The sequence below is a fragment of the Bombus pascuorum genome, chromosome 4 (assembly GCF_905332965.1).
Source record: "Bombus pascuorum chromosome 4, iyBomPasc1.1, whole genome shotgun sequence".
NCBI classification, from domain to species: Eukaryota; Metazoa; Arthropoda; class Insecta; order Hymenoptera; family Apidae; genus Bombus; species Bombus pascuorum.
In genome coordinates this window covers 10,551,740-10,568,352 of record NC_083491.1, presented here as the reverse complement: position 1 = coordinate 10,568,352, position 16,613 = coordinate 10,551,740, and the positions used below count along the sequence as shown (strand labels likewise).

The 16,613-nt window shown below is 36.8% G+C and overlaps 2 protein-coding genes across 2 annotated transcripts in view; one reads left to right on the top strand and one right to left on the bottom strand.

Annotated features, from left to right (window-relative positions):
- LOC132905981 (autophagy-related protein 16-1) overlaps positions 1–16,613 on the bottom strand; it is a 602,908-nt gene that overhangs the window by 251,098 nt on the left and 335,197 nt on the right. The window lies entirely within an intron of this gene.
- The window catches only part of LOC132905980 (uncharacterized), a 98,004-nt gene that overhangs the window by 19,968 nt on the left and 61,423 nt on the right, over positions 1–16,613 (top strand). Inside the window, exon 3 of the mRNA XM_060957791.1 lies at positions 9,628–9,829. Within this exon, the coding sequence (XP_060813774.1) occupies positions 9,628–9,829 (202 nt within the window). The remainder of the gene's footprint in view (positions 1–9,627; positions 9,830–16,613) is intronic.

Here is a 16,613-nt window from a genome sequence, read left to right as displayed (position 1 = left end):
ACTCTTCTAATATGCGTTTGAAATATTTAAAGAATATAAATATAAAATATATGTACATGAATATATGCGAAGTAAAATAAAGTGTTTAAAAAATCAAAGATTTAAACAATATAAATATTTGATTTAGTTAATTCTATAACAAAGAATTGGGTATAAAGAAGGAAGAATAAAGAATAAACACTATTATCGAAATAACAATAATAAATAATTATAATACATAATTAAAATAAAAAGATTCTACTAAAAGAGTACCAATACTTCACAGAATTATAATTCATTAACGAATTCATTAATATAATTCATTAATATGTATTTATAGATACACAAATTATAATAACGAAAAGATTTTTAAAGAGTAAAATGCGTATCTAAATGGTCTTCATTGGATTAGAATCTAAAAGAATAAATGTCTCCATTATTTAGATGAACAGACCCTCGTTCTGTTTATGGTTTCAGAATCTACAAACGACATACATCGAAGTCGTTTAGTCATCGTGCTCGGAGCAACTTCTCTGAAAGCTTCCGAATCGATTAATACCAATGTTGCATAGTCATTCGTGGTTCAAAGGTTACTGCTGGTCGTGAAGGTATAACCAGTAGTCATTGACTTCGTCATACCTGACCATTCGACTATTTATCTCATCTTACAGCTACCTGAGGTAGCCAATTGTGTTCGATAAAGCGTATTAAAGTCCTACACGTTGGAACTACCGAGTGGAGAATTACGTGTAGGAAGATCGTTCTTTAAAGGATTTTACCAACACATCATTACACGCTGAGATCGATGTATGCAAATACTGAACAGTTTAAAGATACTATAGAAGAGAGTGTAAAGCGCTTTCAGTGTTGAATTACCGTAAGATAAGATCCTTGTTCTGAGATTGATGAATATACGCGTGTTCAATAATTGTTTTATTGTTGAGATATACTTTTATTCTTTTAAATCGAGAGGAGATTATCAGATTAAATTTTTCTTAAATGCACAAAAAGAAAAGGTATATTTACACATACGCCTAGAATTCGCTATAGAATACCAAACGCGATTTAAATTTTGTTCAATACATTCTCTAGTCTTATTCTTTGTTTTTAGTTCAAATAGTAGAAACTTCATAATAATAGACATTTTTATTTCAAGAAATAACATTCTTCACGACTGATTCATATAATTATAAAAAGAGATTAGAATAAAAAAGAAATTTAATTTCCGTTAGAATCACAATATTCAGATAGTTCCAGTTCTGTCACATTATACAACGCTATGTTTCACATTATATAAATTCCAGTCTACTTTCAAACATTGCTAGCAACCTCAAAGTCATTACACGTTAATTCCTTCAATAATCTACTATCAGATCCATAGATTGACAGCGCCCAACCTTACGTATACATAATCAGAGGTCTTCATCGTTTATCCTCAACAGTAATATGCTCATGGCTTCCATTAAGCGATCCAGACAATCTATTCCACGGCTGATTTTCTCCTACGAGTAAAAAGTGCATCGAAAGGTAAAATCACAAGGTTACAAGCATATTGAATAGACAGGGCGTGCGTGCTCGAAGTGCGAACAGTTTCCGGCGAAGCAACGAAAGTAATTACGTTATTGGAACCGCTCCTCTGTTCAGTCGTGCAGATCTGGTCGCGTGCTCGTGACTCAGCTAGTACGTGGTGTTGTGCTTGAACGGCACCGGTTTGCATAGGTTGTGCTTTCTCTCTCTCTCTCTCTTCTTCTATCTCTCTCCATAGACCCAGCTAGGCGTGGTTTCGTGTATTAAATTCTTGCTGCGCCTGATGGGGTGCACGGTGCATGCACGCAAATTAGAAACATACCATCACAGATACACGGTCTGCGCCCTCGTGAAGCGTACTCGTTCTGACGACATTACGCGGCCTGAAAAAGTGACGAGCCAGTCCGCTGCGAGCTTCTGCCTTCAGCTCGCGTCGCGCTTACGTATTTACGACAATTATACAACAGCGAAATGCATATTTTCGTGTCTGAGGCAAGATGGTCCCCGTTGAAGGGGCGCGCGTGTTATCGCGTCCTCGTTGCGCCCGACAGCTTTACGTCGCGGTAACTTTGTTACGATTATCGTGGCTAGACTTTGCCTGAAAGGATGCTCATTTCATTTGCCGAGGAATTGGTTGAACTAGAAGGAACACGTGCTTGGAATATTGTATTCTCTGCGGCTGCGGACCACGCAGTCCCGTTTCGTGACACGTTTTAGGGAAGGTATTGCTACGTTCAGCTAATTGTCCTCACGTTTGGTGAAAATATTAAGGCGCGTTGGAAGTACACACTGAAATTTTGGATAAATAATTAGAGAAGATTCTACGAAAATATGTTTACATTTATGAAATGTCCATCTTCCATTTGAAATGGTTGGCTTATTTTTCAGACTTATTCTTTAGATTAAAAAGTATATACATTTGGAATCTTAAAAATGTATTTTAAATAAGTCCATCAAACAGCAATTAAAGCATACAGAATTGTATAAAGATTTCGTTGTTGAAGAATTTGTTGAAATGCACATTTTGTGTTTATAATATGAAATCAACATATGTAAGAAATATATATATTGCATTCTTTTCTTGCTACCTGTTTGCTTTCCAGTAACAATATTATTACAATATATTAGTACCAGCATGAATGCCAACATCTCGGTATCTTTATATTACAGAATGAAATAATTATAATACATTTATTGATACGGAGAGAAATAACATTTCCAAAATGCTTCGCAAAATGGTTCGAACGTTTCGAAATAATTCAACGGAATACGTAATGCTGCACGAAGGGCGAATGTCGCGACATTTTTGAAAGTAAAATTTCGAAGACACGCGGCTGTGGACGCATTATCCCCTGGCGTGTCACAGGGTGAAAAGAAAAAACAGCGAGGACGATGGAAAAGTGGAAAAAGAGAAGTGGTCGTGACGAGGAGGACAAGCACGACAGTCGAAGAATGTTAAAAGTACGAATGCATTCAATTCCTCGAATTGCATCACTGTCTGCCGAGCAGACAAGAAGGCGGAGAAAAAGAGAGCCTCTATCGAGTGCAAAGGGCGATTGAAAATGTTGGCGCTGATTCAACGAGAAGACTTTTCTTATTCAGACTTTGTATACATGCTAAACTTTAGCGTACGCTTCGTATTCGCTGTACGGACAAATTTGAACGAAGCAAAATATTCTATTCGAACATTAGTCAATAGATGAATACCTATAACGAGACGATGCTAAGCAAACAAAAAAATGGTCCTCGTTCTTCTTCACATTCTTAATCAGTTTATTAAAATTCAGGTGATTTAAGTTTAATTAATTTGATATCATATTATCAATGTGAATATCTTATATATTTTCGAGTCTTTATGCTCGGTCAAATTACTTCTATTAAAATCTAATAAAATGTCACTTATTTGAACAAACTAGTTTATATAATAATGTAACCAGATATGCAACTACAGTTTATATAATACGAATTTGTTGATTTCTTTTATTGCATTAGATTTTTCGTCCACTTAATAGGAGTTCACGTCCAGATAAAAGCGAGTAGATTCAGACGGTAGAAGCTCGTTTAATCAGACACTAACTAAAGCTTCGTTCCAATAAATGGAGTCCCACCATAGCTTGAGACCACTTTACTGATGTGAACCTATTATTTTACTTGACTTGAAATATCCTTCCTAATTTTAAGTTGAGGTTCTTTCAACTGACTTGACTTGAAAGAATCAACAGCTGCTATCTAATGGAATGTTATTTCTAGTTCCAAACTTGGTATTACTTCCTTGATCTAAACCAACTTTTGCTATCTAGTTTGTATTAAGTCCTGTTCAAATTAATTAAGTTGCTCAAATTTGAATAATTTAGTATCGAGCAGTATCATTCGTACAATTCTGCAAGTTACTTCGTTTGAAAGACGCATGTCACTTAATTTACATGAACAGGAATTAAAGTTGAATTGGAGGAACTTAATTAATCCGAAGAGGCTCTAAACGGTTGATTGCTAATTAATATTAGAGTGAATTTCATTGAATATGTGAAAGCTGATGGCAAACAGTTTGGACAAAAACATTCAATACAAAGTACCAATACGAAATAAAATAAAACTCCTGCACGTATATCATACCGATTTATTAATCGCCAGTTTATCGGTTTATTAACGAAACGGAGAAAAACCGAGTTATTTCGATTGCGATTTTTTGCAATCGTTTGCTCGGTCCGATTATTTGTCGTTTTTTCGTTTTATGGAGGCTGCGTCAACTCGTGAAAGCCAGTACAATTGCGCAACGTCCGGTTGGTGGCTACTTGAAAAACTGTGACTTTACACGGCACGTTAAACCCGCGTAACGACCGGCCACAATTATGCGCTGGGAAACGAACATACAAGTACACGGCACAATCTTATTGCGGGTGGTCCGGCAACCATCGTTACCTTAAAAAAAAACTTATAAAAATGAAACTGTACATGAAAATTTGTGTAATGACAGCTGCCAGGATAAAAAAGGTTTTACTCTAACAACGAATCTGCATTCTATACATGTGCTTATAGAAAAGAATAATTATTAAGGAATTATAAATTGTAAGTGAAATGAAACTAGATTGGGGAAAAGTCTAATGCAAATGTGAGGATTGCGTGACTTTATACGAACTGATTTCTTTTCCAAAGTATTCGTACGAGTGCACTCTACTCTTAAACAATAACGTATTATGTTCTGTGTAATATATCACGAACATGATACGTAACATTTAAAATTACAGTACTAAAGGGATAAACGATAAACGTATAATTCATTGTGTTAGATTTTTCTTCACTGGAACATCTGTAATTACAACTCTTCCCTTTGATCAGCTCTATAGTATATAATCCAAATTAATTCAAACCTGAATAAGCTCGAAAGCTAATGCGGTAATTAAGCAGCTCGATTAAATAATTATTCACGACAGTTAATGTAGCGTTGTTAAACATATTTACAGAGTGTGGAATAGTAATTATTAAGAACAATTACTGGACAGAACAGACTTGGAAAAATCTAGTCAGTTATCGAATGGTGTGGTATTGAATTTCACTCTAATATTCAATTTGCAATAATATATATGTTCACGCAATTTCTTACGGCTCGTTAAGCATGAAGGTTATATCGACGATGGTGTAAGCTTGTACGATAGTCCTTATTTCTATCGAGTTGTATTTAATTTATTTATAGGAAACGAGATATACATGGATATTCGAAATATGATCGCATAGTGAAGCGAAGCACTGTTTATGATTCGTCGATAATAGAAGATTATCTTTCAATGGATTAAATTAACTTCTTCCATGACTGCCGCCAACTAAAGAACAAAATTAAGGGACTTAATTTGTAGCGCGTAGCAAATCTAATTTCTATGGAATTATGATTGTAAAGCGTGGTTTTCTCTATGGAAACTTTTATAATCATAATCGATTGTATCGTTGGTTTGCTACAATACTAACACAGCTAAATAAAGAAAATTTGTGGAAACTCGGTTTGTACTCAGATGTCTAATCCGTGATTCTTAAAGATACAAGAACACGATCTTTAATACTTTCAAGACTGAATATTTTTTATTGAATGTTTTTTCTATTGATTATTAATAATAATAAATAGTAATTCTAATGAGACAATTATCACGTCAGTAGATTAATAATCCCACCGCTTAACAGTGAAAAAATTTCTTTTCCTTCATGAAATATTATCCACATCTACCGTTTATTACTGAAAAAAAAAAATTCAAAACAGTCTCTAAACCGCGACATTCTGTCCTGGCTCGAGTGATCTCAGTAATATTCAAAGTGGAATGCTTAGCGAGACCACCGTGTATCGGAATGCGAGAAGAATCGCGGAAAGTCCACGTAAGGAAGGAATTTCATTGCCTTTGTTCGCGAAAGGAAGAGAGCCGGTGGAACGCGACAGGGAGGAATAACAGCGGTTAGAAAAAGAAAGCGAGAAGAGAGAAAAGGGGTATCCGAGAGAAGATAAAGAAAACCAAGATTGTACATCAAGTTCACCGCGACGAGGAGTCCGAGGAAAGGGTTGGGATATTGGCGATGCCACTTGAGGTTGAACCGTATCTAAATGTAGCTCGTATATCAGAAATCGAACTATTCCACGGGTACCATGGAACACAGACGCTTTACTTGCATCATTTTGTGCGATCGCCGTTCCGTAATACCGACGCTGCAGATGCGGCCAGCCCTGGGCCGTTCCGCATTTCCCTCGATGTCGTGACAACTTACACGTGGAAGTTTCCTTTCTGTTACTTCCTTACTAGCCTCGCTCACAAAGAATCCCTCTGTCTCAGTATATAAAATGATGTAGAATGTTGCGGTGCACCGGTCGATAAATCTGTGCTAGATTTATGACGATATAAAGCTATTTCGTTTCGCTTAAGTACGGAGGCGCACGTCCTTCCGAAGCGGAAGATTTTTCCGGGGCGAAGTGGTCGGATGATAAGACCCAGCCCCGAGACGAATAACCCGCTGATAGAAATGAGCTCGATACGTTGCCGGAAAGTAGAGAAGCGTCCGGTTTTGCAAGCAGACGACGATAGCTTTCAAGGCAAGCACGTTAATCTCCCTACTATTCCACTTTCGTATCGTGACAGAAATTAAAAGATTTATGACTGTACGCAATCTTGCTTGGAATCTGCATTCCCAGCCGAAGAAATAGAAGTAGAAATGTAAGGGAAGCTGGACTAGAGCCAGAGCGTCGTGCTCTCAGAGATTGGCAGTTTCGATTCGACACGCTTATTGTTTTATTTCGTTTCATACACTCAACGAGCAATTTGTATTCCACCACGTTGATGGATAGCGTGCGACTTCCGCTACCAGTACGACTTACCAGATTTTATATAGTGTAAGACGTACGACTAGGGTTGGCACAATTAAATAGTCTACTATGCAAATTATAAGTTTCATTTGTTGAATATTAAACGGAATTTTTTAAATTCTTGCATTCCATAAAACGCATAATAGTTCCAAACTTTCGATCAATATATAAGTGTAAATATATAATCACGTATGTATAAGTGATATGAATAGTATAAGTGAAATTAAGTCAGACTTCGTGTCAAATACAATACAAGTAACCATCGTTTTAAAAAATTATCATTTATTATTATTTAAAAATTTGTCTTAAACGACACGGTAAGCAGAAATTCATACTGAACGAAACCCAGTGAAATAAATATCGAGCATCAACAGTTTCATGATAAAGTTAAATTTCCCTTCAAGAATTAGTCTTGCTCGGTACACTTAACGACTAGTATTTATCACGCATTTGGGCGTTCAGGTATTCCAATAGTAGTTTGCGGTATAGCAGGTACGGGAACGATATTTTTCATAGCGAAACGAGCGACGCGGAAGGGAGCTGGTTAAACGAACGGTGAAAAATACGGAACGATAGCAGCGGTCAATACCACGGCCTACGTGTGACGCTTCTTTTCCGCAGTCCAGGTAGAAACGTTCTTTTCCTACGTGCACAACTACCAAATCGATTCAGCTGGCTGATTACTTGCCAGGACCATTCCCATGTTAAAAAACCGAGAATGGTTAATTGATAAATCGTGTTTTGTGTCAACTGAAGTCACAGTTCTACGGATTTTTAATTAACCACCGTCAAAGGTTATGAATCAGAGCTAAAAGAGATCGCGATAATGCAAATAATTAAGGTGACCGTATTCTTTCCCCTTTCAAATATTCGTTCTTTCTCGCGTCTACGAATATTCCCTGTAATTTTCTCCAACGTGGAAAAAAACACGAAAATATGAAAATTTCCCATTTCGTGTTTAATTATCCTTTGAAGAAGAAAATTCATTATAATACAATTTCTGTTATAATATATGCTAGTATCTATAGGTGGCTGAATATTTTACCAAGTTCGTGGTAGCGATAATTTCGTTAAGAGTGAAACTCGATCAATTTCATATTATCCATTATGATTTCTATAAATTTATTTATCATAATGAGATAGCACAAATAATTGTAAATTGCAGAAAAATGAAAGAAATATACCTATAATCGTCATTCTTCCATGTATTTTAATTTATCAAGTTGATCAGCATAGCATCTAAGCGATTCGTATCTTGAAAAATGAAAAGATGCCAGATAGGACATTTAGTGGCTTGGATAGTGGGTTTCATGACATTTCCAATTTTTAGAAGAAAATTCAATCGATAAGAATATTTGAAGTCCTATTATACGTTGCTTAGAGATGAAATACATGAGAATATATGAAACTATATAAAGCGTACCCAATGTCTAACAGAGATGGTATTTTCTTATTAGAATAGGAGAAACGAGAGAAATGGTTGAGAACAATGTAAGAAGCGTGGAAAGCTCTCCGATAAAATTCTCTGGGTGCCTGTAAAATATTTACGATCCGACGATGTTCCATTATCTGGTAATGCGGTAGCATTATAACGAGTAAATGGTACCTGTCTTCTGCATATAGGCCCCCGGAAGTGGCCGTTGATTACTATAATGCGCTTATCCTTCGGCCCGTAACGAGTGAAGATCTTCCTACTATCCGACGTTCCACGAATGATTCGACATCGTAGATCGTGTCGAAGCCGCAGAACGAACGTTCGTTTAACGTTGCGGTTATCGTTGTGGTCTCTTGCCGACCATTAAAATTAGCTACAGTCATTAGTCCCGCGAAGCCTTCTAGAGCCAAGTAATTGAATATCTTTAGCGCCTGCTGGAAGATCGATGTTCCGTGTTTTGGTGAACCTGTTACCGCGTTAACTTGTTCTTCTCCCCGTGGCGGTCCCCCACTCCCTCCCTCTCTCTCACTCTCTCTCTATCTATCTATCTATCTATCTCTCTCTATCTCGCGGAAAACTTTTCGACGAATCACGATCGAAAATGCCCCACCTCTATCCGTCAAGTTTGCCGAGATTAATTATGATTTCGTAAAAGAGGGATGATGCGACAGCGACACTAGGGCGCAGAAATTATTCCACCACTTAACGCGGCCCCTGTCCTTCTCGACTCAACCATCGACAGGGAAAGAATAACGAGCTGCCCCGAGCGAGAGGTACTTTCGTCCGCTCACAGTATAACAGTCATTCATCCGCATCAATATCAACTTGCGAAGTTGAATTAGAACATTCGTAGCTTCGGCACTGCGCGCTATGCAATTTATAATTTTTAAAACATATTTTAATCAAGAAAAATATACACGCTGTGAGTATACACACTGGTATTTTACAAAAATCGACGAATTATCTCCTTGTCTCGTATCGTGTCGTATTATTATTAGAAAATTGGGAAATTTAAAAACAAGCTTCCAAGCAGTAGCATACACGTATCACCATGATCTGAACAGTTATTTTTAATAAAAATCAATAGTACTCCTTTAGACTAAAATTTTTACTCTTTTACATTACTCGACATATTTCTCGATAGAATGTATTTCAATATTTTAATCCAATTATTAAACGACGTGGCACCTTTAACGATAAAATTTTTAAATATCTAAAACCTTTCTTCCCCCTTTACTGCATCTGTTTGTTTAAGAATATTCTTGTTTATGTTTCGGAAACGATAAGAAAAGAAATCCAAGTTTTATCGGCCTAAATGTGTAACCTGATTCGACGGTTTCTGTTGTTCCAGGCGCTCTTTCACAATCCCAGTTTCCAGTATTCACGATTTACGCTCAGAAGAGCTGCTTGGCTGTGAAACCATGCGAACGTGCCTGGTGTATCGACAGGGTCCAGGGGCATCGTCTTCAGGGGCACACACGCAGAACTATGAATGCCTCTTCGCGACAGCACTGTTTGGAGCTCTGTTTAGGCGAGAGAGACTTCCTGTGCCGGTGAGTATGAAACATGGCTATTTTTCGTTTGCTGCATCGCGAATCCTATTCAACGGACAGTCGTTTTCCGGCGACCTGGTTCTTTTTCCCGTCTTCGGTCGCGATATCCGCCTTCAGTGTTGCGGGTGGCAGAGGAGGCGGACGCACTCGCCTCGAGATTCAACGCGAATCGACACACGGCGCACAGGGCTCTTCTTCTCTCTTTTCGTCTTCCTCGAGTAGATCTTGGAGAATCGAAAGCACCTCTACACGCTCCGGTGCGTTTTCCAGTTATTGGGTTCCTCGATCGAGAAGGAGGACGTTACATCACGCCCCTACAGAGTCTCGAGTGTTTCTTGGTCATGAAGCGGCCATCCCCGACGTTTCATGCGAGCTGGAACATCGAAGGGAACGGTCGGGCTATCTTTCTGGAAAAGTTGCAGAGAAATAGCTGCGAGCCACCCAGATTCCACGTCTGTTTGTCATTTCACAGGATTTTCTCTATAAAAAGTATTTGTTGTGTGTGTTAGTGTTATAAGTTAGTTAGTGTTATAGGATGGAACGAAATATAGGGGCAACATTTTCTTTCTTTGCCACTCGTGACTTCTGAAAGTGAACGAGAGAGAATAAATCCTCCTATAGCAACGCTTAATCATTTCTATCGATTTCATGAATTTTTCGTGATTTTAGTAATTTACTTGCTGTTTCTAGCGAATTGTTTCTTTTACCCAATATCTGCTCGTTATATCACGAACATCATTTTATATATTCATTCTAGAATATTAATAACAGGACTACAAACTACTATCCTGCAATATGAATAATTCGGTACTGTGAAAATGAAGCGTATATAGAGTCTGATAAAAAAGACGGAGTTTTATTAGATAATAAGATTATGCGCAAATACGTTTTGTATCCACGATACGACTCCTCTGCCCCCGTGCGCCAGCCAACGCAGAACGTCGATTTTGTTTAAATATTTTTCTCACTAAATATTTTACCGCGCTACATTCCCGCGTCTGCACGCGTACTGTTTTTCATCGTTGTCACTTTGCGTTCGCTCGAAGGCATTAGAGAAACGCTTTGATCCTGGCCGGACTAATTATGCACACGTCACTGCGTTTTCTCCTCTCCGCATAGAAAATACCACGAAAAAAGGAGAAATAAAAATTGGCACGATATCGTGGCTATGCTACAACTGCAATTATATATCGATGATATATGCGTCGGATTTTAGAAAAATTGACGGGATCTCGATCGTTATAATGATCATTCGGTCTAATTTGTAGTCGAGCTCGTTACCGTCAGTCGGATCGACTTTTCTTCCGCATTCATCTTTGAATACAAGGGTTTAGATATTGGCTCGGGTAGTTACCAGCCGGTTAAGTATATACATACATGTCATAAGATCTCGTTGATTTTATTCCAAAGATTATCGGAAATTGCGTAAGTAGATGCAGTAATGCATGTTAAAACCTTCTCATTATAGTTGCCCATAAAGGGGTGATCGGTGTAGGTTGAGTTAAGAAAATCAGGTGCCTCAGCGGTTAGATAAGAATTCGCGATTTTGCAGATCCGTTATCTTCGATCCTTGCAAACGACGATAATGCGTGCAGGATTCGAAAAATTTTTCATCATGTTTGAATAAAATGAAGTTTAAATCAGAATCTAAATTTAATTGAAATTAACTGATTGTTTAGTTGTAAGTTTGTAAGTATATTAATTATATCCTGAAAATGTTCCTCATAATTTTTATACAATTTTTGACGACGTTAATTTCTAGGTAACAAATAAAAGAATTTTTTGATATTACGGATTGACATTACCTTTATTATTCAGAAACTTATAAGTAAAGATTTTTGGACAATTCCTACTCTCTACTAAAATACTTTTTAAATGAATTTCAAAAATCTTTCTCTAATGTTTAAATATTTCGAAGGGAAAAACACGTGTTTTCAATTATTCCATGATTAAAAATTTACCATTTAGATTAAACATTTACCATTTGGTCTTTATTTCTTTATATTTGAAGCAAAGCTTTCCGAAAATAGTTACCTGGGAGATCTTTTTCTGCATATCAACAAAAAGCACGATCTTTTTTCAGTCATACGATTTATAGTTATCTATTTTACATGAACATTATTCATTCATACGCGTCGGTATTCTTACACTTAAGGCACAAAAAGACCCATACCTTTTACGCAAATATTTGAGAAACATGTAATCCTAAACGGTTTTGAAGTTAAAAATATTTTAGTGTGGAAGATGGTAATGAAAAAGAAAAGAGTGGAAAGACGGAACAAAGAGAATATTCCAGCGTTTCAATTATATACCATCGACTCATTTTACTAATCGGATTTTTTCAGCCATAGGAGCGCACGAATGTCCTTTGACGCAAAACGATCGCATCTTTAATTCTCTTTTTCAAATAGTCTATTCTGCTGTGACATAAATATTTGAAATTAAACAGATAGCAAAGTCAGAATTTTTGAAACCTTTGTTGCTTAAAAAGTGAGAATATCACAGATATAATTCCTGAAGCAAATTTAAGGTACAACAAAAATTGATGCTCGATAATTGTATTGCAATTTCATGCATTTTTAGTCGAACATTCTTTTCTACTTACAATAAAAGGTATTTCATAATTTAAATAATTCTCCAATTGTTTTAGAATCATATTCCCAATATGATTTACTTGAATTATTTTCATATAAGTGACATTTAGATAATAACACGAGAAAAAGGATATTCTTTCTCCTGAATGTATGAAAAGATTCGTTTCTATTAGACCATAAAATTAAAATTTATGTGTCACAACCCGCAATGTTGGGAATCTAAGGTGTACAGTTTAGAGATTTTAAATGCTTTTGATTGAATGCTGCGTTTATACACAAGAATTTCCCCTTAATATTATGTTTCTATTGCAATATATGAAGAAAAAGAAACATACTTCTAAAAAATTTTCGACTGCCGCATTCGCATTTGACGTTGATAGGAAATTCTATTGGATGTTCAGTGGATCATCGGTTGTCATACGTTTAGTGGTTGGCTGTCTGTGGCTCGTTTGCAGCCAGTTGTTACCTGTCATGATTATGACATGGTTAGTTATTAATTAACCTTTATACGGGGGCGTTTGTCACGGTCCTGCTACTAGGAAATTTATACTGGTACATCTGAACGTTACAATGCAGTATAGTTTGTGCCAAGGGATTTATCATAGCGTATATATGCTATACCTACTGTGTTGGGGCTAAGTGACAAATAATTTTGATTTTAAAAGTCAGAATATATTGCTACATTCTGGGGGTTGGAAATTTTAAAACGATGAGAAATACTTCGGAGGAATTATTTTAAATTAATTGTAATAATTAAACTGCATATCTTTATATATTTTTAGAAAATTGAGAGATACAAGAATTCGTAGAATGTATAGACATGCAATAGTATTTAAAATATAATACTTATTAAGTAGAAAAATTCTCTGTCTATCAAATTCATTCTAATTCTCTATATTCGCAAAGAATATAAATTTGGATAAATATCTGTGATCTACTAATAATAAAATCATTATATAATAAGAGCAGATTGTGACTCAAGAGATGATTCAGATGCGCCAATATATAATATCAGGTTGTCCGAAAAGTTTCTTTCGGTTCATAAGGTGATAATAGATGAACAACAATTTCTGTTTTATATTATTTTATTGAATTAGGTATGATCCATTTCGTATTATTTCTATTATTATATTCGTGCACAATTCAATAAACTAAAATAAAACAAAAAACATTGTGCGTCTATTATTTCTTTATAAAACGAAAGAAACTTCTCGGACAACCTAATATCGTTTTAAGTTAATCAGGAATTTTACCCTCAATAGTCCTTTTACAGTCAATTCGATAATTAAGGGACGTTAGGAAGACGTTGATTCGAGGAATTTTAATCTATTAGCCGTGTGAAATATCGGGGTCTGATAAGCATGCGGAAGAAGGGAGTTTCTTCCGATTTCGATAGAAACCGACGTTGAAACGCGCGTTTATGCGATATCACGCCGACGCGTCAAGCTTCGCATTCGTGAGCAAGATTGAACGTGCACGTGCACACCTTGAAAGCACCTAAGCGAAAGGTCTCTGCCATCTGGTCGTCTCGCGACGACCCTCGAAGCGAAGCTTCGACCCGAGGCAGGGTCGAGAGGTCCTTGCCCAGCCGGAACCATATCAAAAGTGGCATAGCTATGCGTTCGTATCTCGGAAACCGTGGAAAGGGGAGCAAGGACTTGATCTCCACAAGAACGAATGAAGTTCCGGATTGAAGACTCGTACGTGGCTCGCGGACCTGACTCTATCATTCCGGAATTTCAGTTTGTTCAGCCGTGTATCAAATCGTCTTCCGCCTTCTTGCTATAGGAAAATATAAATGGAACCTTTCCTCCCGTAGTTTTATTTCCATGTTCGCGAGGTATTTTAAAGCTCGTTCGCAAGATCCTTCGTGTTATCTTAAAGTCATTATTGTATATATAAAGGTATACTTATATGTAGGTGTAGATTTAAAGTTATAGATAAGAACTGATTAGGTTTGATACACGATGCATGTAACATCAGAAAATGTATAATAATTCCCTATCTACGAAATATAGCACCTTATCTAACGTAAAAAAAATGTACAAAATCGTATATCAAGTAGCTACACATCAAAATCTTTTGATACTGACAATAAAGCATCTTCGCAATCTCCTATCTAAGAAATATAATTTCCTGTTTAAGATAAACAATTTATCTTTAAAAATTCAAATGCGAAATTTCGTAAAAATCCAGTTGTCAATTAAAGTTCCACTAAAGATCCATTCTCAATTTAAAATATTATAAAATATTCACAAAAGAGAAAGAGAGAAAGAGAGAGAAAATTTATTGTCTCGAACGTTATATGTTTACGAGAAAAGGCACGATGTAAGGATCTGTAGAAACACGAGGGTTTGGTTTGGTATCACGCTCGCCGCTCGAAACGCGGAAGAGATAATGAGGAGGAAGCGAACGTCTCCATTAAAACTGGGAAGACCCTTAGACATGGAAAAGGCCCTCGTCCAAGAGTGTTTGATGGTCGGTGTTTGCGGATAATCGAAGGTAAGCCACCAGAACGGCGTTATTGCGCAACGATACGTGCGTGCGGCGGTGAAGTGGGTCGTCTTGGCGCTTAACTTGGCCTCGGTTGAGAATCGAGCCCCGCGGTTTCTAAGGATCGTCGGTGTAGATCGCATTAACATTCCATAGGAACGGTATTTCCTCGGCGCAATCGGCTGATTAGGCGTCCGCGGTTCTGACTAGCATCGTGTTCCGGCTTCTCCCGCATGATTGCCTCGATTTTCAAGCACGGATCCCGCCGGATCTGTTACATTTTGCTACGCCAGCGAAATTCTACCCACTGTAATTTCGAACCGCGCCGGATCAAAAGAAGCATTCACGACATTACTCGTGATGTATGACTTGTCGTTCGAGCTAATCGATATATTATATTTTCTTCCAAGAATATTCGTCGGACTACGAAAGTACTCAAATACTTTACAGGAATATGCGTTAGACAAAATATTTCGAATTTTTGTCAGCACTACGACAATGTCTTAAAATTAAGTATCCTAATACAAGGGATATCAGTGAGGGGTTAATCTCTTGTAATTTTAACAATGTTGAAGTAATTACTTTAAGAAAAACTTTACACTTTTTCTTTTGTATATCCGTGACCTGGAAACCGCTGTTACGGAGAGAATAGAATTTAGTGAAATAAAAAGATTCGAAATAAGGAGAGGTGCATATTATTGTGCCCTTGAATATAAATTTTCTTTTGGGTTACAAGGTCTAGAAGCAAAAAAGCTATAAGTAGATTCTATTGCTGTTTCTTGTTGCCTTCAGCTAGAGCTTTTTTGGTAATGTCTTCTGTTATAAATATATGAACGTGCTCCCTATAATGCTTTCCTATTGTATTCTAACTGTGTAAGAGTGAGGATCTGGATCAGCATTCGCTGTACCTATATTTATTTCAATATATTTTTTTATTACAAATTCATCCACTCGTTCCTCTAGCAGTCAACCTCAACAAACAAGATACTCAAATTTTTATATCCTTATGTTTTTTTAATGAACAAAAAATTCATTGTTTAAGAAAAACATTGGCACGATAAGATCAAATAGCAAGTGTATAAAATTCAAAATTTACCTGGGATATATGCGATCACAAATTATAACGTGATAACAGTGTAACAAACTAAAGCTCGTGATTGCTCGATTGTTTAAATAATTTCATATTTCTGCAACACGTGATAATGATGATATGATAATAATTTTAGAAACAGTAATAGAAATCTTCCAGTTCTTCTAATTTTTTTGAAAAACACAAAACAGCCAAGAAATTTCCATTTAAACAAACCATCGAAATCGATTTTTAGAGCGCAGTTTTCAACAGTAAATAATGTTAATTATTATCCTCTCGTTTCAATTTATCATCGTCCCGACTCAAAGGATCACAACAAAGAAAATGGATGGGTTTAATCATTCAATCTCGTGACAAGATCCGCGGCAAACCCCTGGATCCGGTATATGCTGGAAGTGTACAAATAACGCAACGAAGCGTGGAACTCGCAGAGGCAGATTCAACGCGGTTCTCCGCTTTCGAAATGTTGGCGATTTGTTACGAGCAAATGGTAAAGATCGGATAAACTCCGAGCGGTGATACGCTTCGTTCTGGAGTGTTTGAGCCAACGACGAAAGGTAGAGGACGTAATAGAACGAGAAGAGCGAGAGCGAGAGAGAAAGAGAGA